General features: G+C 37.9%; 1 protein-coding gene across 1 annotated transcript in view; it reads right to left on the reverse strand.

Annotated features, from left to right (window-relative positions):
* Positions 1–23,178, reverse strand: part of PLCXD3 (phosphatidylinositol specific phospholipase C X domain containing 3) — a 208,548-nt gene that overhangs the window by 60,026 nt on the left and 125,344 nt on the right. The window contains exon 2 of the mRNA XM_033179457.1: positions 17,996–18,704. Within this exon, the coding sequence (XP_033035348.1) occupies positions 17,996–18,704 (709 nt within the window). The remainder of the gene's footprint in view (positions 1–17,995; positions 18,705–23,178) is intronic.

The following is a 23,178-nucleotide window of genomic DNA, read 5'->3' on the forward strand; positions in this document are numbered from 1 at the left end:
AGGTGTCAGTAGACACTAAAAATGTGCAAGCTTGGTCATATTTGTTTAAACAAAAAACATGCCATATTACTAAATATTTTATGCTTCTCTAATCCCTGGACAGTTGGTATCATCTGTTCAATGTGTAAAGAAATAGAGCATCAGCAAAAGTAAATGACTGTCACAAGACTTTTTGTGCAGTGGCAGCTCTAGGCCACTAATTTTTAACCAGGGTCAACTCTGTATCCTCCTCCAGGGGTGGGCATGGGGAGCATTTGGCAATATCTGGAGACATTTTTTTCAGTCATAACTCAGGGGAAAGTGCTACTGGAATCCAGTGGGTAGAGGCCATGGATGCTGCCAAACATCCTACTATGCATAAGACAGCTTCCCATAACGAATTACCTTGCTTAAAATGTCAATATTGCTGAGGCTGAGAAAACCTGTTCGAGGATAAGAATTCTCACCCTCAGTCTCTTCAGAGTCCTTCACTACAATCAGTGTTAAAATCCCTGTATCCTGATATTTCCATAAGCAAAAGTGAGTGCATGATGTGTTTTTCTTTGGTAATCAAAGAGTAAAATTTTTTTCCATGCTATTTTTGCCACCAGAAAATCCTATTTGCCTTAGGTTCTTTCACCAAAGGATACGAAATTGTCACAAAGGTTGCCTGGAGATGGGTTTGGCATCTTAAGTGTCTAATTGGCAGGAAAATTAAAGCCACTTAAAATGTGTGTGCTCTTTAGGGAGATGTGCTATTCCCACTCTATATTATTAGATCTCAGAGACAGCTGGGGCAAGAACATCTGGGACTTCCTGCACTATCATTTTGCCAAGTTGCTATAAAATTATCCTTTCTCACTAAAAGACTGAGAAGGAAAAGAGAAAAAGCAGTGCAAAGGTCAACCACATTTGTTAAAAGGTTGCTCCTCAGCTGTCTTTCAGAAGTCCCAGCAGTGGTTCCCTTTTTGTCAGGTTACTTCAATAAGGGAGGGAATCTACTTCATTTGATGTGTACTTTTGATAGTCAATGAATGTATCTTGGCATGTAAACTGTGCAGGACGGAATGTCAACTCTCAAAGCATATTTTTCCACCTTGAATTTTAAAAATGTAATATGTAACATGCATTTAGCAAATTTTCTGAGGGAACTTGCTGAAAATTGTTGTCAAAATACAGACCTTTCACATAATGCTTTCACTTTTCTCTCTTATGTACCTCTGTTCCTAACACCAATAGACACACAAAGTGTTGTGAATCGGTAGCTGGATCTTCCAACCCTCCAGGGAACTCTCACTTGTTGGTCTAGTCTAATATATTATTATGTGGAAGTGTTTTCAAAACCAAGCACAATTTTTCACCATAAAAAAGATTTTTTTCTTTTACCATTTTTGGTGGTCAGTGACTTAGATAATCACAAGAGTATATCACATTTGAGTAGAGAAAATAGATGTGCACCTGATATATGAGCATAAATTGCAATGTCTCGATGAAAGGTAAAGTTCAGAAAAGGCCAGCATATTTCTGTCCTTAGATGCTGAGGAAGTCACTTTTGTCATCTTTCCTTCCTTGGAATCCCTATGGCATATGTCAACTATAGATAATTTTACTACACAGTTGCAAACAGTGTCTCATGCCATTCTCTAGTTTTGTCTTTTATAAAAATTTCACACTCCAAGGAGAGTGTCCTGTAACTGGAGGACAAAAACCATGAAGAAAAATTTTAAGACACTGTATCATGCCACTCCAGTCCCCACTCTAAGCCCACAGCACATTCTTATTATATTCTTGTTGGCTGAGTGACTGGCCAACTCAGTAAATGAATGGATTCTTGTTTCTGTCCCTGGGTAACCTGAAGAGTGCTGGGACACTAGGAAACGCTATTTTGGTCTACTTCAAAGAAATTAGGATTCTGTAAAGTCATACCATAAATGCCATCCTAGTTTCAAGTGGATTATATTACTTTCTTCTCCACCTCAATTGTTTTTTAGTATTGTATCTGCTCCATTTTAATGTTTCATTCACTTTTCATAAGTTACATCTACTCACTTGAAATATCTCAAGCAGAACCCTTTTTGTAAAATAGAGTTTTGAAAATATTATTTGTCCTTGTTCTCAGTAGGTCACCATTTTCTATTTATTTATTTACTTATTTATTTATTTTTATTATACTTTAAGTTCTAGGGTACATGTGCACAACATGCAGGTTTGTTACATAGGTATATGTGTGCCATGTTTGTGTGCTGCACCCATTAACTCATCATTTACATTAGGTATATCTCCTAATGCTATCCCCCCCCACTCCCCAAACCCCACAACAGGCCCCGGTGTGTGATGTTCCCCACCCTGTGTCCAAGTGTTTTCATTGTACAATTCCCACTTATGAGTGAGAACATGCACCCCATATCAATTTTTAAGAAGAGTCATAGATATACAAAAGCTCCCCAAATATCACAGAGATAAGCCACACAATGTTGGAAACAGAACACAACTTTTGAAACTACACTGCCAAATAAATCCTTCAGTAAAAGCACTAAAGGAAAATATGAGGTTCAGAGCAAGCTAAAATAATGTAAATGCATGTCACCTATGACAATCATGAACTTAGGTGAAAAAGTACCACATGGGGTATCTGAGCACTTTCAGGTCATCATTTTTATCTTCAGTTGGGAGATAAGATCACACTGCATGTGAAACTCTTCTTTCCTTAATAAGCAGGAAGAAAGCAATGAATACTTACGGGTGAAAAGAGAAGTCTATGTTAATACTTATTTTCAAACTATTCTCTTACCCCTATCAACACACAACTTGTGTATGTGTATGCATCCACAACACAAGAACACATCAACATTTTCTTTTTTTCTTTTCTTTTCTTTTTTTTTTTTTTTTTTTTGATTTCCAACTTTTAAGTCAGGGCTCCATGTGGAGGATGTGCAGATTTGTTACATAAGTAAATGTGTGCATGGTGGTTTGATGCACAAATCAATCCATCACTAGGTTTAAGCCCAGCATGCATTAGCTATTTATCCTGATGCACTCCCCCCCATCCTAGTGTGTGTCATTCCTCTCCCTGTGTACATGTGTTCTCATTGTTCCTCTCCCACTTATAAGTGAGAACATGCAGTGTTTGCTTTTCTGTCCATGCGTTAGTTTGCTGAGGATAATGGCTTCCAGCTTCATCCATGTTCCTGCAAAGGACATGATCTCCTCCTTTTTATGGCCACATAGTATTCTATGATGTATATATACCACATTTTCAAAACTCAGTCTATCATTGATGGGCATTTGGGTTGATTCCATGTCTTTGCTATTGTGAATAGTGCTGCAATGAACATAAATGTGCATGGATCTTTATAATAGAATGATGTATATTCTTTTGGGTATATACCTAGTAATGGGATTGCTGGGTCAAATTATTTCTGGTTTTAGGTCTTTGAAGAATTGCCATATTGTCTTCCACAATGGTTGAACTAATTTACATTCCCACCAACAGTGTAAAGATGTTCCTATTTCTCCACAGCCTCGCCAGCATCTATTGTTTCTTGACTTAGTAATAACGCCATTCTGACTGGCATGAGATGGTATCTCATTGTGGTTTTGACTTGCATTTCTCTAATGATCGGTGATGTTGAGCTTTTTTTTCAAATGTTTGTTGGCCATAAAAATGTCTTCTTTTGAGAAGTGTCTGTTCATGTCCTTTGCCAGCTTTTTAATGGGGTTGTTTGTTTTTTTCTTGTAAATTTGTTCCTTGTAGATACTGGATATTAGACTTTTGTCAGATGGATAGATTGCAAAATTTTTCTCCCATTCTATAGGTTGCCTGTTTACTCTGCTGATAGTTTCTTTTGCTGTGCAGAAGCTCTTTAGTTTAATTAGAGCCTATTTGTCAATTTTGGCTTTTGTAGCAATTGCTTTTGGCATCTTCATCATGAAATCTTTGCCTGTGCCTATGTCCTAAATGGTATTTCTTAGGTTTTCTTCTAGGGTTTTTATACTTTTGAGTTTTACATTTAAGTCTTAAATCCATCTTTAGTTGATTTTTGTACATGGCTTAAGGAAGGGTGTAGTTTCTATTTTCTGCATACAGCTAGCAAGTTCTCCCAGCACCATTTACTAAATAGGGAATCCTTTTCCCATTGCTCGTTTTTGTCAGATTTGTCAAAAATCAGATGGCAGTAGGTGTGCGCTCTTATTTCTGGATTCTCTACTCTGTTTCTTTTTTTTTTTATGTGTCTGTTTTTGGAAATGGGAATAACATTGAATGTATAAATTGCTTTGGGCGGTATGGCCATTTTCACAATAGTGATTCTTTCTATCCATGAACATGGGATGTTTTACTGTTTGTTTGTGTCATCTTTGATTTCTTTGATCAGTGGTTTTTAGTTCTCCTCGAAGAGGTCCTTCCCTTATCTTGTTAGCTGTATTCCTAGGTATTTTATTCTTTTTACGGCAATTGTGAATGGTAGTTCATTCATAATTTGGCTGTATATTTGGTTCATTCATAATTTGGCATAGAGCCAAATTCTTTATAGGCTACTTGTCTATTCTTGGTTTATAGGAATGCTAGTGATTTTTGCACATAATTTTGTATCCTGAGACTTTGGTAAAGTTGCTTGTCAGCTTAAGAAGGTTTTGGACTGACAGGATGGGGCTTTCTAGATATAGGATTATGCCATCCACAAACAAAGATAGTTTGACTTTCTCTCTTTTTATTTGTATACCCTTTATTTATTTCTCTTGCCTGGTTGCTCCGGCTAGAACTTCCAAATACTATGTTGAATATGAGTGGTGAGAGAGGGCATCCTTGTCTTGTGCTGGATTTCAAGGCAAATGCTTCCAGCTTTTGCCCATTCACTTTGATGTTGGCTTTGGGTTTGTCATATGTGGCTCCTATTATTTTGAGGTAGGTTCCTTCGATACCTAATTTATTGAGAGCTTTTATCATGAAGGGATGTTTAATTTTATCAAAAGTCTTTTCTGCAGCTATTGAGATAATCATGAGGTTTTTGTCTTTAGTTCTTTTTCACATAAACATTTTCAGTCTACAGCTGACCACCCTTTTGTTAACTGGAGTAGAAAATGGTGGACAAGTGCGGCAGCCTTTCTATAAACAGCCTGCATCAGGAGACATGGAAATGTCATTCCTCATGGTTTACAGTATTAAAAAGCCTCTCCATCTTTATTGCTTGTAAGAGTTCTCAGCCATATTGTGTTTGGGGTCTTCTTGGTCTGTGGACACATGAGTGATGTGGACACATGAGCATACAGTGGCAATAAGTTGTGTGTGCTCAAGGGTGTGGAATTCTCCTTATGTCATATAACACCATGTAGAAATGTCTGTGGCACTTGCTCTGCTTGTGAACAGCAATAGAGTCAAATTTATTAAATAACCAAGTAACCTCTAACCAGCCAATGTGAAAGTGAGACAAGAAAAAACGAAGTTTTCAGGATACTTAACAATACATCCATCATGACTCTTCTGAATTGACATAGACTGTCTATTAACAGACTGTCTATTAACATAGACTGTCTATTAACAGACTGAAACTAAACTACACACTTGATCAAATTTTCCTACAATCTATTCATTATAAGCTAGCTTTATTTAGAAAAACAGGCAATGTGTATTAAACTCTTGAAAATGAACCACAAAAACTGAAACATGTCCATTAATTAGTAGCTTTTGTTTTTGTCTTTTTTTTGTTTGGTTGATTTTTCTTAGACAGGGTCTTGCTCTGTCACCCAGGCTGGAGTACAGAGGCTCAATCAGGGCCTAGTGCAACCCCTGCCTCCTGGGTTCAAGGGATTCTTCTGCCTCAGCCTCCTGAGTAGGTGGGATTACAGGTGCCCACCACCATGCCCAGCTAATTTTTGTAGTTTTTTAGAGAGGAGTTTCACCATGTTGGCCATGCTGGTCTCAAACTCTTGACCTCAAGTGATTCACCCACCTTGACCTCCCAAAGTGCTGGGATTACAGGTGTGAGCCACCATGATGAGCCAATTAACAGCTTTTGATAGAGTTATTATCTATTTTTGACTGGTTAATTTTTGAACCTGAGCTAAATTATATAGGCAACAACTTTTTTGTTCAGTATTCAGATAAGTAGCAGACAGCACAGTGAATTTGGTCTGTTTTATATTGGCTACATCTCACATCCATTTCCAAAGGGCAACCTGTGCTGTTAGCGTTCACTAATGAAACCACACATTACAGTCTCACTGCCACATACTACTTCCTCCAGATAGGATGTCACAGCCCCAGAAACAACTTGTAAGCTTTTTGTCTCTTAACAGCTGAAGCCACAGGGAAATAATGATGAGGAGGTGGAAGGAAAGACTATTTTAAAGGAAAAGTTCAAGATATAATTGTGATTTCTGCAAAAAAATCAATTATGACAATCAAGTCTCTAGCCGTTCTTGTCTAATTATTGTTAATACTTTAAAATAAGTTAATTAGCAATAGGCTACAATCCCAGACATACAGAGCAAGAGCCAGAAGATCTGTGCTGTAATCATCAAAGCCAAATATTAATGCCTGCAACTGATGCATGCAGTATTTTCTTGTAAAATCCTCCAAGGTCAGGTATTCTGAGAAAATTTCATAGTTTTAACTTTTTTATTGCTGTTGTTACACTGAAAATATTATAGAAAACGTCATTTTATCAACCAAATGTGGTAAGTTAAAAGCTGACATCTCATTGCCTAGAGTGATGTTAGTTCATTATTTAATATTTCTATAACAATTTGGTTAGGTAGGACATGCTTACAGCAACTCCTTGCCCTTTTATTGTTTTTGACAGAGAGGATTTGGCTTATATCACCTCACTCGACTAGCCATTTGTACTTGTCAGAGTCACCCTTGTTTATCAGTAGGTCAGTCTCTGAAAACCGCGTCTAGCAAGTACACTCAGCACAAACATCTGGATCGCAAGCCCTCAGGGGCACCCATGCAAACAAGCCCGAGAAAAAAATATACCTCCCTCTATGAAAGAGGACAACAAACCAATTTAGCTGAAAATATGACAGTCTGCATCCTATCTCCTGCTTCCTTATGCCCTGAATGAGTTGTGAAACCTTAGGAAGATGATTGGAATGTTCCCAAATCTTAAAAAAACAGCAATTCCCTTTACAAAGAGCTGTGTTCTATTTTTTTCCTGCCCTGTATCCTGTCTCTCCATCATCTGGGAAATTTCAACAGTTTTCCAAGGGTAGAGGGAGAAATTTAAGATCACAGAGAAAGAAAGTCAAGCTGACTGTCAGTGTAGCCTAATTTGAAGAGTTTGCATTTTCAGTAGCCAATCCCTCAGTTAGGATATTACCAACTCTGATTTGCCTCATTATCAAAATGGTCTGGGCTTTTGCATAGAAACAACCCCGACCATTTTAATGAGAAAAAGAACAAAGAAAAAGCACATGGACAGACTGATTTATACTAGAGGCTTTTAAGCCAAATGAGAATAAGTGATATTTCTGTTTTCCCATGTTATTGAAAAAGGGGGAAAGAAAAAGCAGCCCCTGACAACTGAGAGCTCGCCAGACACTTAAAATCAGGCCATGTTATTCTCCTGTTGGACATAAACAATCTCCCACAATACCGACTTCAGATAAAGTCACCACCTCTCTTCACTAAAATAAGTGACTGTGACTCCTTTACCAATTACAGTTTGATCTTGCTCTAGCCCTATGGATTACGCTTGTTGAAATACCCAAATATAGACTAGTCCTTGCTTTCTGACAGCATCTGATCTAGAGAGAACCTCTGCTTCCTTAGACCCTCCCTGAAGTCACCCAAACTCAACCCAATCTTGTAAGTCCCTTCTAGCATCCTCTTACCGGGATATCTCATGTATGGACTCCATGGTATGTTCTCCCTCGCTGCAACAAATAATAAACCCTGCATGTTCAACAAATGTTTGTGCCTGGAGATCTTTGGCTAAAGGACAATCACAAAATACTTACGTCTCTTCTCTTGGAGCTTTTCAGCTGAATGGATTTGTGCCCCACTCAGGAGCCCTGCCTGCATAGAGCAGAAGGGAAGAGCTGGCCTGCAGGGCCCCTTCTCATGACTGTGGAATGTGAACTGAGATTTCCACATGTGGTCCATTTTACTTCTTGAATCAGACACCTTTTACTCGTTCATCTACTGATATTATATGGTTCATTTGAAATTCCAAACAAATCTCCCTTTTCTCTCAGTTGCTGACTAAACTACACAAATTATTGTGTCACTACTTGACTGACTAAATAGCCCTGCTGCCTGGATACTCCATCTTTATTCTCTCTACCCCATCAACCTACCTACTTTCAACTTTTGTTTTTGGTGAGTGCTAGCTATACATACTAGCTATATTTTAAGCTAGTTTCTTTTAGAAATTAAATTCAATCTGCCCAGCAATTCCATAGAAGAAAACTGAGATCCAGAGAGGTTTACTAAAGTAGGAGAATCTCCATCCTATGCCACAGTTTTTCAGAAAAGTATATGTATTCATTCTCTGTCTCTCTCTGTTGCTCATACACACACACACACACACACACACACACACACATACACACACACAGAGCAGGCACTGAATAGATGTCTGACTTCTCAACAACTTGGAGCCTTCTCTAGTCTTTAACCTCTCCGAAACAGTGAAAACTGCCTGCCTGTATTTAAATGTATTTTAATCTTCTTTAATCATACAACATCAGCAGAATGAAGGAGAAAAAGAGTTTTTATATGCACTCTTATTTCAAAAATTTTGGGGTTAAAAGTTGTTAAAATGGAGAATTACAGACAACCCTTCCTCCGGCCATACTCCAGAGGACACAGGCTGAACTCACTCCTCTGTCACACAGTCTCACAACTGTAAGCTGGTACAGAATCTTCTTCCTTCTGAGAAATAAAAATTAAATCTTGAGCCTCCCAGCCAACTGAGTACAACCCCTTCTTGGCCAAAAGGACTCCAGAGAAACCTTAAAAACTGAGTTCTTAGCCTTGCAGGGTGGCTCATGCCTGTCAACCCAGCATTTTGGGAGGCTGAGGCGGGCAGATCACTTGAGGTTAGGAGTTCGAGACCAGCCTGGCCAACATGGTGAAACCCCTTCTCTACAAAAAGTACAAAAATCAGCTGGGCATGGTGGCACGCACCTGTAATCCCAGCTACTTGGGAGGCTGAGGTGGGAGAATCAGTTGAACCTGGGAGGCAGAGGTTGCAGTGAGCCAAGATCATGCCACTGTACTCCAGCCTGGGTGACAGAGCAAGGTTCTGTCTCAAAACAAAACAAAACAAGAAAACAAAAACAACTGAGTTTTTGGCGATGATGGGATGGGAGATTGGACATGCCTTGTTATACTCCCTTCTTCACTAACTGCCACTAAAAGACTTTCTTTCCCAAGAGTTTAACAGAAATCAATCCATCCAACTTCCCCACATTTTTGTGGTTTCAACACAACTGACCAGCTTGTCTTCCTGATCAGAAACAACAAATCGTAGACTGGTTCTGGTCAGTTACAGAGACTGCACATAACATGCCTCTGTGTCCTCTGTTTCACTTTTTGACATATAGGACCTAATTTTAATGCATTTAAATGTTAAGTCTCCACCCGGAAGTGAGCATAGGACTTATGAAATATGTATGTTTACTTATTTATAAATGCAACGATCCCACTTTGTGAATATTCGTAGATTCTCTTACAACCTGTTGAATATGTATACTTAGCTGACCCTTTCAGCCTAAATTTTTGTCTCACCCTTCCTTTCCTTGAAGTACCTTTCTCAGTTTCTACTGGAGGCTACATTTCCCAACCCATGGAATGGCCAGCCTGCAGGTGGCAATTCTTTATAAGAAATAAAGCTCTCTTCTCTCTGATTTATGAAACTCATAATTCTTCAGTTGAAACTCCTCCTCCTCCTCCTTTTCCTCTTCTTCTTCTTTCTCATCATGTTTGAAATTAGCATTGGGGAAGCAGTTGGGATGCAGTGCTGTAATGTTAATCGGCTTTGGTAGGAGACACTGAGTCTAGAAGTTATTAAGTCTTCTTACATGAGAATGTGCTTTTTAGCCCGTTAGCGCAATAATTCTAGAATCAAACTAAGTCACACAAGACAGAAGATGCCAAAAGCCGAGGGCTATTTTTTGGAAATCATTGATAGGTACTATCTGAGTGATACAGCAAGGAAATATGAACTTAAATCTGGCAGGTCTTGTGGGTAGAGGAGTTGTAACTTAGATTTTAGGAAGAACTAACTGAGCCTAGGGAGGAGGACACCAATAAATATTCGGGTTTATGTTCTCTAGGTTAACCAAAACCAGATTAATTTGTCGGTAGGGATGATTAAGGTGCAGCTTGTTTGTGGGTATGAGCAGAGCAGTGCTACTTGAAGTGGGGCTCACTTGAGTCTGCTAAGAATTAAACACTTTGAACCACAGACTACTGAATCAGAATTTCTGAAAGTGGTACCCAGGAATTTACATTGTAACAAAATTTCCATAAGTGTATTCCAGTTTGCCAAGTCCTGGGCTGGGAAAGGGTGTTTTCTGGAGCTTCCTTTTGATTTACAAGCCAGAATCCGCTTTCCAGTGGTTCAGAAAGATTCTAAATTGCTCCCAGCACTAACTTATAACATCATCCGAGTAAAATTATTTAGCCATTCTGACTTTCAGTTTCTTAAATTGCAAATTAGGAATAACACTTGTACAAATGAAGCCATGTACATACATACAAACAGACCTACACACAGAGACACAAGTACATATATGTATCTGTATGCATACATATCTATAGAGACAGGGAGAGACAGAGAGAAAGACAGGTCGAACAAATGAATCTTATGGTGAAAGCTTTTTGTAAACAATGATTATTGAAACACTAGCTTTCCATAGTCTCCTTGGTGTTCTTTCTCCTCATGGATATGTAGCTTGAGGAGATCGCTTTCTCCATCTGTTGAATAGAATATCCCAAATATCCATTGTTAGCTGCTCTGCTCTGCTGCTGTGCTGACCTGTCTTGGGACATGGCCTAGGGTGGAAGGGCGGGGCTGGAAAGCTGCCCTTTATGGAGATAGGTACTGTCTCGTGTCACTATAGGTGACTTTGAACCATTCTGAGTCTCAGCCTCTAAGTGAGGATTTTCCTGGCTCTCCAAACTGCTAAGATGACTGGCACTGCAGCTGAAAAACTTCCAAGAGACTAGACCCATCCCTTCTGGATATGGGCAAGGAAAAGGCAAATTGGGCAATAGGAGGGTTGTGAGCTGGAGTGTGTCCCCATTGGAGAGAAATAAAGAGTCCTTTGGATTCATGATGTAGAGAGAGAAAAAGAGTAGAAGAAAGAGAGAGAGGGAGAGAGAGAGAGAGAGAAAGTCCAGGGAAAGTAGGCCCAGCATAAAATCTGTGGCCCAGTCCTTTGGCTTTACCCACATTCCCTCCTGGCAAGACTCCAGGGCACCATGCAGTGTTGAGTGCAGTGCAGACTGAAAGCCCTTCCATGTTGGTATGCGCAGCCTGGTATGCTCTGCCCCCTCCACCCCTAGGCTTTCTGTTTATCCTCTGGCCTTATCCCTCTCTGAGGTGTCTCTTCTTTTGACTGGGAGCCAGGAGTCCTGGATTTTAATCCTTTCTCTGCTGCCAGTTAGCTCTGTGTCCTTGAGCAATCAATTAGCATTCCTCTTGGCCTCAACTTCCTTATTTAATAAAAAAGAAATGGTGAAATGAGCAATAAGCACAAGCCAAGAAGGATTAAGCCCAGCCATCTCTAACTCCCTTCATGTTCTATGTCAATGCTTCCTTAGGGGGTTCCATGCTAACATCCTATCAGGGTTTGCTTTCTTGAGGCAAAGCCACACACTTCAGACCTTCTCTTCTCTTAGCTTTACCCACTCTGTCACCAGCATAATTGACTTTCCCAAACCCCTAGACCTGACTCTGCCTTCCAAGATGACAGATAATATATTAAATGCAGCCAGTGCTAAGCAATATTAATTTTACCTAATCTGCAAGAATAAGCATGGGACTTAGAGTCAAACAAACCTATGTAATAATCCTAGCTTATTAATTAAGGAATGACTTTAATATGGGATTTTAAAGCAAGGTATTAGACATCTCTCAGCCTCAATTTCCACCTCTAATGGATTTAATAAAACCTAATTTGTAAGGCTGCAAGGCCTTAAATAGATACAAATCATGTAGAGCTCTTAGCACAGTGCCTGGCACATAATGTGGGCTCAACAACTATAGTTGTCTTCCTTTGCCCAGCTGGGTAGTATTGGTGTATACTCACAACCACATCCTGAAAATTCTGCCTTACACTCAAGGTGATCACTGTGACCATGAGACTAAGTGGCCAGGGCTACCCATCATCCAGTTCCAAGGGACGTCATCCATATAAAATGACACTGTAAATCGTATTCCAAGGGGGCAGCACTGTCAGTAGTGCTGAAGTCAAACCATGTCAGAATTTTTACCTCTCTTTCTTTCTAAACACTTGCTGGCCTGCTACTCTGTTTCCCCCTTTAAACTGGTAGCTTCATCTTCAGTCTCTTCCTTCCTTACTCAACTTACATAATTAGGTGGATTTCATCTCCTGAGGTCCAGTCCTGATTTGCCCTCCTCAGTATCTTCCTAATATATGCCTAATTCAGCCAACCATAATCTCCCCCTTCACTTTTTCCTCGAATCATCCCCCATGTTCCTTTGCACATCACTGTTTCTCTAACCAACCCTGATTTCTCTTGTCCTTAAGATTTCCTACCTCCATGCTTTGCTCTTGCTATTTCCTCATCCTGAGAAGTTACCCCTACCCATCTCTGCCTATCACAGTGCTTTTTGTCAAAGCCAGCCAAAATCTTTCCAGATATCTCTCTCCTCTAAATCACCATAGGTCTTGATATTTAACTCTCCTGTTTCTCTCCAATTTGTATTCAGGTCTTGCATGTTCCTGTCTTTTCAAACCTACTTGATGCTTGATGGGAACAATGGCAAATACCTTTTAATATGCCTCACAATACTTAATGCAGAGCCATACTCATTGGAGCTGTTCAACAGGTAAGTACTAAATTGAACTCAGTCTACCTGAATGTACTGCCAAATTTGATCTAGATATTGTCATTTAATAAGATGAAAACAAAGTTGCAGTCACTTCTTTGGATTCTCACAAATAGCAGGGAGATAGTACTATGTAATGGTTATAAGACTGCATATCTGAGATCAGTCACTTGAAGTACAGTGTCTAGAACAGATTAGGCATTTAAATGTTTGCTTTTGTGAATAAATGAACAGATAGAGCAGCCTAGATTTAAATCCTGAATCCACCTTTTCTTAATTATGCTATCCAGCTAAGTTGGTTAACACTTCTAAGGCTTAGTCCCTTTATTGTTAAGATAGGATAGCAATAGTACCTACACTTGGAGGTTTTATAAATATTGAACCTAATCATGAATATAACACAGTAAAGGATCTAACAGATAGTGAACCCTTATAATAGCCCAGAATAATAATAACAGTTATTATTATTGTTATATTAATCATTATCTAACTTGTTGGCCTGAACAAATATTGTCTAATTTAATTCAGCATCACTTTACTTGCACAGATGCATTGCTGCTTAAAAATTCAGACAGGTAATATGTCTACATTTTTTAAATTAAAAAAACCTGTAAGTTAATAAACTTCTACAAATTAGGAAAGGACTTTACTCAAGTTGCACACCTTCTTTTTAAGAATGTGTGAATTGCGTGGGGGTGGGGTGCAAAAACTGGTGTTTGAAAAAGAAATAAAAATAAGTCTTTAAGAAATAAAAAATCTGTGTCTTTTGGCATTGCTACAATATAGAAAATGAATCTGCAGTATTTAGAACCATTGGCCAGATTGAAAGCTATGGTACCTAAATCCAGGCTGGATTTAGTTTCCCTGAAAGCCACCCACAACTCTAAATGCTGTTTTCTAAATGTGTGTGCTCAGAGTTTTGTTAACCCAAATATTAGGTATGATTTTAAAAATTGTAGAGAAACTAGCTAGTCAAATACAGAATCTTGGAACTGTGGGATTTTACAACTGAAATGGATCTTGGAGGTAATCTAGCTCAAACTCCAAATTTTGCAGATGAAAATATGTAAGGTCTAGAGCGGTCTTATAATTGCCTGGTAACTTTCCTTTCGTGGCACAGAAGAACTTACTACAACTTTTGGTGCCATCACAGGACTTCATGAATGAATGGCTTTTGCACAAAAGCGAAGAGGACAATATCAGAATCAGTTCACTTCATAGGCTTCATCACTTGGTAAGAAGAGAAAGCCAACAAGTTCTGGGGAGTCAAGTGCTCCTTCGCTGAATAAGTGATAAGTATTAATAAATTGCCTTTGCAAGGCATGACCCCAGAGCTTACAATAAGCTTTTCCTGTAGGTTCCATGTAGAAGGTTGGAGTATGTCCAATAACCAAACCAAACCAAAACAAAAAACTGAGCTTCACATTAATATAACATTCAGAATACAGCTTTGCAAATGGTAGAAAAGGAAGTCTTTCTAGTACTTCTGAGACTAAACTCCACTGGAGAATGCCAGCACATCTATAATGACAAGGTTCAGACATATTGGCAAATTATTTTAAGTAATTTTCATAATCCTATAGAGGAAAGAATTAGTTCTACATATGGAGTCATCATTTCTACTTTTAAAATTTCGTTTTCTGTTCCTTTTTCTTGTCAATGATACAACTCTACTCTTCCAAGTATATAAGCTAGAGAGGCAAGTAAGAAGTTCTGAAATAAAGGGCTGAGAGCAGTTTTTAAAAATTAATTCCATGTGCTGTTAATAAGTGTTACCTGAACAAAAGTTAAGTGCTTGGAAAACATTGCATTAGTTAAATTTAAATAGGATTCATCACTAAAACATTCCTTAGTGCCTTTTATATGCTAATGTACACTGTGACTCCTTTGGGAGAGTTGTGTAGAATATAATGTTCAGCACTTTCCTAACTGATTTGATTTTTTTACCCACAAATCCTACTTTAGTAGTAGCGTACTAGAGCATGAGTAACCAAAAAGCAGTTTAACTATGACTTGAAAACTTCTAGATTACATCAAATGCCGTAAGAGGGGAAAAATGAAAACCGTTTATCTTTGAGTAAATTCTTGGCTTCTTCAAAGGATGATCTCTACACAGGTAAAATGAGGGTAAAGTTCTTGGCTAAAATGCAAATCAAGGATTTAATATGAGTAAGTGTTTTCCTACGCATAGAACTATGCTGGAAGCTGGAAGAGGTCATAGGAAGACTTGCATCATGCCCAAAATGTCAAAGTTAAAAATGAAGCTTCTTTCATTCAAGGTATGGAGAGAATGGAGGGAGTTGGAGTGAGTTCCTTCCCAGGCTCCTGCTGCCTTTTCCCCACCTCTAGTGACCCATCAGAGATTCTTCAAAATCTGGGGACTGTATGGGATACAGTTAAAAACAACACATTTTTATATGTACACAACTCCCTCACTTTCTAAGTTTGTGAGAAAGGGGGTAAATTGCTAATTACCAGAAAAAATAATGTTTGTAGACAGCGGTACTATAAAGCAAAAAGTCCTCTTGTTTTGATGAATACTTTGTTGCAACTAGCTGAATTTAGGCTTAGGAAGCTGGAGAGAGTTGACTAGTTAGGCATAATCATCTAGATGTGTTAATCTGGTTACACAATCATCTAGAATGTTGGATCTCAAAGGCAATCTAAGGGTAAAGAAAGAAAATAAGCGAAAAACGGTAAAGGAGGAGAAGATTCAGTCAGAGGATGTGAAGCTGAGTTATACAGTGTTGCAGATGTTGTCAGGGGCTGTTATCCTAGGGCAGAAGATTTATAATTAAAGACAAGCCTAAAATTTGATTTTAAATTATGTACATTATTGTGATTATAAACCATTCCTGACCTCTTCAGATCTTCAGTAAAATTTTAAAAATATTGTGGAAATGAACATGAAGCAAGTTTCATGTCTCAGAATGGGACATGGACAGACTGTGTGGGACAATTAAGTCATAAAATGATATAATCCAGTAGTAGAAAGGGCTCCTACCATACAAATAGAAGAAATGTAGACATTAGCAGAAATCATAGAGAAAGCCAGGCACTTTCATAGACTATACAATGAATGGTTGGTAATGTTATTTAAATTTTAAGGAACACAGCAGTCCCAGCTAATGGACCATTCTGAATAACAGAAGAAAGTTTTGATTTTATGTGGAGGAACCTTTCCACTCCAAAGACTTGGAGTTTTCACCACCAAGAAATGCCAACAGCCCCTAAATGAGTTGGCCTGTATTTCTAATGATAATTAGGCATATCTACTTGAATGCCTTACTCATGCTTTAAATTCAGCATGACCCTGATAGTACCTTCCCCACTTCCTCCCAAGTCCCTGTGTCTTTGTTTCCTGAGTCTGTGAATGCTTCCATTACCTGTCCTGCTTATCCTGAACTCTTTTCTCCCATTTATACCACATATGGAACTAGTCACCGGACCATTTTAATTTTCACTGCTTGCATATTATCCCCTTCTGTGTTTTTTCGCTTCCCCAGTGTAGCTTGCATTACCTTGCTGAAACAGTTCTAAGAACTTCTCAACTGCTCACTCTCTCCATTCCATCAATCCTCCAGGCTGCATCAATTATTACATAAAACGCAGATCATGTCAAGTCATGTTACTTTTAAACTTTATTATCTAGCTCCCCATTGCTCACAGGATGAGGTTCTCTGTAGCCTGGTCAAAAGATTTCTGGAAAATGTGTTCCTGCACCACTCTAAGCTTTAACTCCTTTCATTTCCTGTCCTATATGCTACGCCACAAGGTCACACATACTACTTTCACTGCCTAATCTTTTCTCTTCATCTTTTGTCTTTTTCCACAAAGACCTTGAGTCCAAGCAAAACATTCATGCTCTGTTTCTTTAGCATAATTCAAAATGTCAATGAAAGATAAAAATAAGAGATCTGATAAGGATTTATGTTCTTTCTTCAGATGATGTTTGCACTGTTTAACATTTTAACTCAAAAGAATAAATAATATGTATAATTCAGCATATTGTGTCACACTTGCAGGAAAAAAACTGTGACTGTTCAAGTTATACCTCACAGGTAATGAACATTCTACATGTTTGGCTGAGCTTGACCAATGAAGTGACCACTGTCTCAGGGGTAACCATTCCTTATAAGGCTGCATATGTAGTATAAAAGGCATAGGATATAGTTTGAGAATAGAGTTTGAGTATCCGTGTTATCATTCACTGTTGAAGCGGTCTTAGGAAAAATATATCACTTTTTTGAACCTCATTTTTTAAATCTGTAAGACAATATCTACTTCTCAGGGTTGTTACGCATTTCAAATGGAATTAGGGATATTAAAAGACTCTGCAAATGGTAGAGAAAGGATATTGCAATCTATAAAGCAACACACAAATGTGAAAAAAGGGTGCTATGAAAAGACAACTAGACATGGAGTCAAAATACATGGGGTTATGGGTTGATCTGTGGTCCACAAAAAGACTTGTTAAAGTCCTAACCCCTGCTACCTGTGAGTGTGACCTTATTTGGAAATTGGTTCCTTGCAAGTAATTAAGTAATCCAAGTAATTAAGATGAGGTTATTAGAGCAGGCCCTAATTCAAAATATGACTGGTATCCTTATAAGCAAAGGAAAAGACAGAGACACATGAGAAAATGGCATGAGAAAAAGGAGGCAGAGACTGGAGTGATGCATGTGTAAGCCAAGTAACACTCAGGCTTGCCAGCCACCACCAGAACCTAGGAGACAGGCATAGAACAGATTCTCTCTTAGAGTCCTCAGAAGGAACCAACCCTGCCAACACTGATTTCAGACTTCTAGGTTTCAGAACTGTGAGATAATATATTTTTATTGTTTTAAGATACCCAATTTGTGGTACTTTGTTATTGCAGCCCTGGGGACCTAACATACATAGGTGTGAATTTTAGCTTCATCACTGATGAGCTCTATGAATTCAAGTTAAATTATTTGAGGTTTTCCCCCTGACATTTTAAAGACACTTACCTTTCTGTGATTGTTTCTCTGAGGCCACTTGCTACTCCTTTGACTACAGTGCTAGCTTTGGGAGTCAGCACCACCTGAGATATAAAAAACGATCCCTTCTTTCTTCTTTCAGTGATGGATGCTTGAAGAAACTGGATCAGTTTCTCAGGGTCTGTGGTGTTGGCCCAGGGTGCTGGCATCATCTGCCCGGGCCAGAGAAACGGCACTTCCAGAGCCACTGGACTATGGTAGAAGACCAGCACTTGATAGTCCTTCTCCCACAGGTACTTTAAACTAACTTCCTGGGCAAAAATCGCTGGGCACATTTTATTTCCATAGATGTCTTTCAGCATTTGGACCAGTTTTTCATGGTGATATTTCTGCATCCCATAAAAGTGGTTGAAGTCCAAGAACACTACCTCCTTATGGTGATCTGTGAGGAATGCATTGATCTCCTCAAGGCCTTCATTGACTTTGGCACTGAACAAACCATGAGCAAAATAGAGTTCATTGTCGGGGTCTCTGGGCTTGGTGGAAATTCGAAGATCAAAATAACGAATTCCAGCTCCTAGCTGGCCAGTAAAATTCATTGTCTGAGTAGCCAACCATTTCCGCATGAGCTTTTTGGCCACAGTTCCAAACACAGAGACAAAATTCTGGACAGTTTCTGGCTGTTCAGGACCTACTGGAGAGGCTTCATCAATGTAGAAGCTGAAGGAATCATGAGACCCTAGGAGAATAACAAGGCATAGTGTGGTTAATTTCCAGGTCTTTGCCCTTCCCAACTTCTTTCCCTCTTGCAATATCCATACCTCTCCCTCAAATGAGACACAGGAAATACTAAGAAATTTAGTACTAGTTATTTTTTATGCCTTAGGAGGGTCCTTTATATAAATTGACATCAGACACAGAACACTTCAATAGATCAAATTGGTTATAAAAGAATAAGAAGATTTTGTTATTAAATTTAAAATTTAAATAATCATCTATTCTGTGAACCAAGAATGTAATACACTCACTAGAACTGGCTTTCCATATGGGTGACATAAGTGATCATTCATAAAGTGATATGTATGAAGACTCACCAGTACCCCAATACTTTACAGTCTTCCTTTTTTCCTTGATTTTGGGCTGATTTTAAGCCTAGAAGGATTGTCTCAATGAATAAAGATGCCATTTTCACAAGCAATCAGCATTTGAATTGTTACCTCATTCACTTTGGAAGGCACAGGAGGTCAAAGTGATAGAGGGAAGGAGAAATAAGACAAGAAGGCAGTACAATGCTGACATATTTAACTTTATTCCTGACCTTGTATTTGGGCAACTGTAAACTTAGATGAGGTCAAGTACTTTTCACATATTGAATAAATGATTAACTGTTCTTGCAAGTCAACAGCATTTATAAATTAACAGCATTTAAAAATTGGCAGCATTTAAAAAGTAACTAATAGACTCTTTTCTTCACAAATTTTCTCTCAAGAGCATAAACTCTTTTGGGAATTGGCTTCTAAATTTAGAATAATTTCTTCCTAGGAAGAAACAGGACTATTTATTTGATTAGTTTTGGCAGTTGCAAATTTCAAGACTCCAGAAATGTAGCAATGAACATGTGTGTGATTTGTCACAAATAGAGAGTGGCATTTGAAACTCTTTATTAGGACCCAATAAAGGAAAGTTATTTCAAGGTTGCATTTTATTTCTTAAAGCCTCCTTTAATTCTTAGGCATAACCCACTGAAGAGCTAAAATTAAATTAACATATTCTAAAATTTTCATACATTAGAGGGCAGATATGCTTTAAATTCTGACACCCTTTCCTGTTTCATGACCTTGTCCTAGTACCATCGTTCCCCATCTGTTACTCAAGCTTCCTCTAAGTACACTTTGTTGACCCATTCCTGATTTTCCTCCCTTGAGGCACATATTTTCCTAGTTCTTTCACTCCCCAACCCAAAACTCACATACATATAAATACACAGAAACACACACAAGAATCTTAAGTTTATCCATACAATACTTCAAAGCCTTGGTCTGATAAATTATTTGAAGCACTTTTTTCAGTGATACAATATATACCATTCGTCTATATTCCATATCTAAGTCTATATCTATCTATCTATCTATCTATCTATCTATCTATCTATATCTAGCTTTAACAGCCCATAAGAATCACAAGTGCCTAAATTTCAGACACCATGGTAGATTGTTAAAGAAAATAATTTGCAAAATATTTTGATACCCTGAAAATCACAACCTTTAAAATTTAAGTAAGTTCTCAGAATGATTTGCTTTTTCAAAAACAATAAAAGATAACTCAAATATACAGAAAGCCATGTTTAATTTAATCTGAAACTGCATGTCTTATCTTTAGTAGATGGTGTGGCAAGAAAATGTCAATCCTTTCTGAATAAGCAAAGCTGGGAGTTAGGTTCTGACTGGCAAGTTTTAATAAGCATTTAAATTGCTGCATACTGGTTTATTAGTTGCTATTCATTTGACTGCTAATTTAAATGAAAGCTAAACAAATGGTGCTACAGCTCAATATATACAAAGAAGTGTGATTAAAGATAGAAATGAAAGAAAATTTAAGAAGAATTATGATTAAATGACCTAAGATTAGGAGAGATAATAAATAAATTTATTTAAAAATAAATTTAAACTCTCAAAATAAAAGTTAAAAAGTTAGTTTCAAGGCACATGAAGGGAAAGGTAGATGAAAGTAATTGGTTACTTCTGTAATCTAGTAGAAATTATACTTGGAGGCAGGCAAAAAGGGAATTAAGTATAACTAGATTTCTTTTACTAGAAATGAGTGGTTCTTTGTTTTCAATATGGCTTTAGTTTCACCTTTCCATCACATGGTTATGTGGCAAATAAAAAAATTATAAAAATAAAATTTTAAAGGCAAGGAAATCACCACTTTTGAAAATACTGTGAAAGGATATTATACTTTCTAGAGTACATGATTTGTTGACTTTCATGGAAAGTAGCTTCTTAAGGTCAAAATAAGGGAATGTTAAAAATAAAAATAAACAGTCAGAAGGAGAAGCCAATGGTAGCTTCACTAGTATGTGTTTTAAGCCAGATGACTTTGAGGTGTAGCCATAGCACCTTGTATAAAATGGTGCTTCATACTGTAAATATTATTAGGAAAAAAATAAAATCAATAGATACAAAACAGTATCTATGCATTTTGTAAGAAAATATATAATCTACTTTTAGCTAAAAAAAATGAATATTTTGATGACTTTTAATTTTATTTGGAGTAATACTTCTCAATTTCAACATTTTTACGGAACCAGTAAGTTTTCTATTCGTTTGAATGTAAAGCAGAAATACAGCAGTACTTCATAACCATTCAATAATTGTGAGGAAAAGCCTAACCTCGTGTCTTTAAAGCCAGGAGTCCTCTTTGTTCTTGAACTTTTCTGCTATATCTGGTCTGACATTTTGCTTCTATATTGAGTTGGTATTCTTGGGCTTCTGACCTTTTATTCTTCTGTCATCCACAGTCTCAAACTCATACCTTGGACCTGGTACTTAATGTCACTCCTCTGATGTTGAATTTAGTTTCTCATCTTTAGGTTCCATTTGCCCTCTCTCCTTAGACAAGGGTTAACCACTCCCATTATACACCCAGTCCCATCAAGTTTGGCTGCTTTGGCTCTGAATAAGTAAATGTAATCAGAGCAACTATTTATTTCATTTCTTGGAAATAAGCACTTTAATTTGTTTCTCCTCAGTGTGATAAATTGTACCATCATTCAGGCACTGTGAGAAGCACACTTCTAAGATGGCACCTAACAATCCTTGCCCTCCTGCATTCATATCCCTGTCTGTGAGTGTGAGCTGAACCTATGACTTGCTTCTAATGAATTACATAAGACAAACATGATGGGATGCCCTTTCTGAGATTAGGTTACAAAAGGTTATAACTTCTGTCTTGCTACTTTTTTCCTTGCTTTGATGAGTGAACTGCCATGTTGGAGAGGCCCATGTGACACAGAGGTGGGAGTTGCCCTTGGCCAACAACCAGCTGGGAGCAGAGGTCTTTTGACTAACAGCTCTCAAGAAACTGAATCCTGTTAACAGTCAATGAGTCAGCTTGGAAATAGATCCTGCCTGAGTGAGATCTTGATTGCAGCCCTGTAAGAGAGACCAAAGCAGAGAACCCAGTTAAGTAATGCTTAGATCCCTGATTCACAGAAGTACCCAGAAACTCTGTGTTGTTTTGTGCCACTAAATTCAGGGGCAATTGGTTACACAGAAATAGTGAACTAATATAGGCCATCTCTTTGTGGTTAATGAGGGGACTTGTGGCCAATAGACCCAACTGGCTAAAAGGAGAAGTTGGAATTTCAAAGAAGAGAAATTAACTATGTTTATGTTATATGCATGTTTCTATGATTGAAAACTGTATCAGATATGAGAAAAAATTTTAAAGATGGTTTAAAAAATATTGAATTCACAAATGGACTTTCTTTTTTCCACATACTGTTATGGATGATCTGAGATATCATCTGGCCTAACCAATTGGTACATAGCATCAATTTTATTACCTTATCAGTGTAGAATGTGTGTAATCATTTCTATATTTTATGATTTCCAGTAGTACTGGACTTAACTTCTCATCCTGTCATTTGGTATGGTAGGAAGATTGTCCCTAAAACATCCTTCTCCTGGTGATAAGACCTATATAATCCCTCCCCTTGAATGTAAGGACTATGATTCCATATTGTTCTTGTGATTATGTTACATTATATAGAAATGAGATTTTTAAAAATATGTAATTAAGGTCCCTAATCAGTTGGCTCTTAGTTAATCAAAGAGAGATTATCCTGAGTAGGCCTGACTTGAGCAGACAAGCTCTTAAAAGAGGCAACAAGCTGCAACAGATATTTTCCTGTTGCTCTTACAGAAGCAAAATGCAATGTTGTAGAGAAGGCCATACGGCAAAGGAAGTCATTAATAGCTCACTAAAGTGGTATAAACATTTATTTAAACTGAAAGCATCTGAACAATCAGCAGCAACAGAAAAAAATATTATTAAAACTTAAGCAGACCCTCCTGAAAATATAGTTGCCATTGCCTCCCCTTCTGATTGAAAAAAAGACTGATCCTTATCACCAGAAAGTGCAAATATAGCTGTCCATAAGCATCATAAAGCCCAGTAGACCATTCCATACTTTTCCAATTAAAATCTTA

The sequence above is a fragment of the Trachypithecus francoisi genome, unplaced genomic scaffold (genome assembly GCF_009764315.1).
Source record: "Trachypithecus francoisi isolate TF-2019V2 unplaced genomic scaffold, Tfra_2.0 Lachesis_group2, whole genome shotgun sequence".
In the NCBI taxonomy this organism is placed as follows: Eukaryota; Metazoa; Chordata; class Mammalia; order Primates; family Cercopithecidae; genus Trachypithecus; species Trachypithecus francoisi.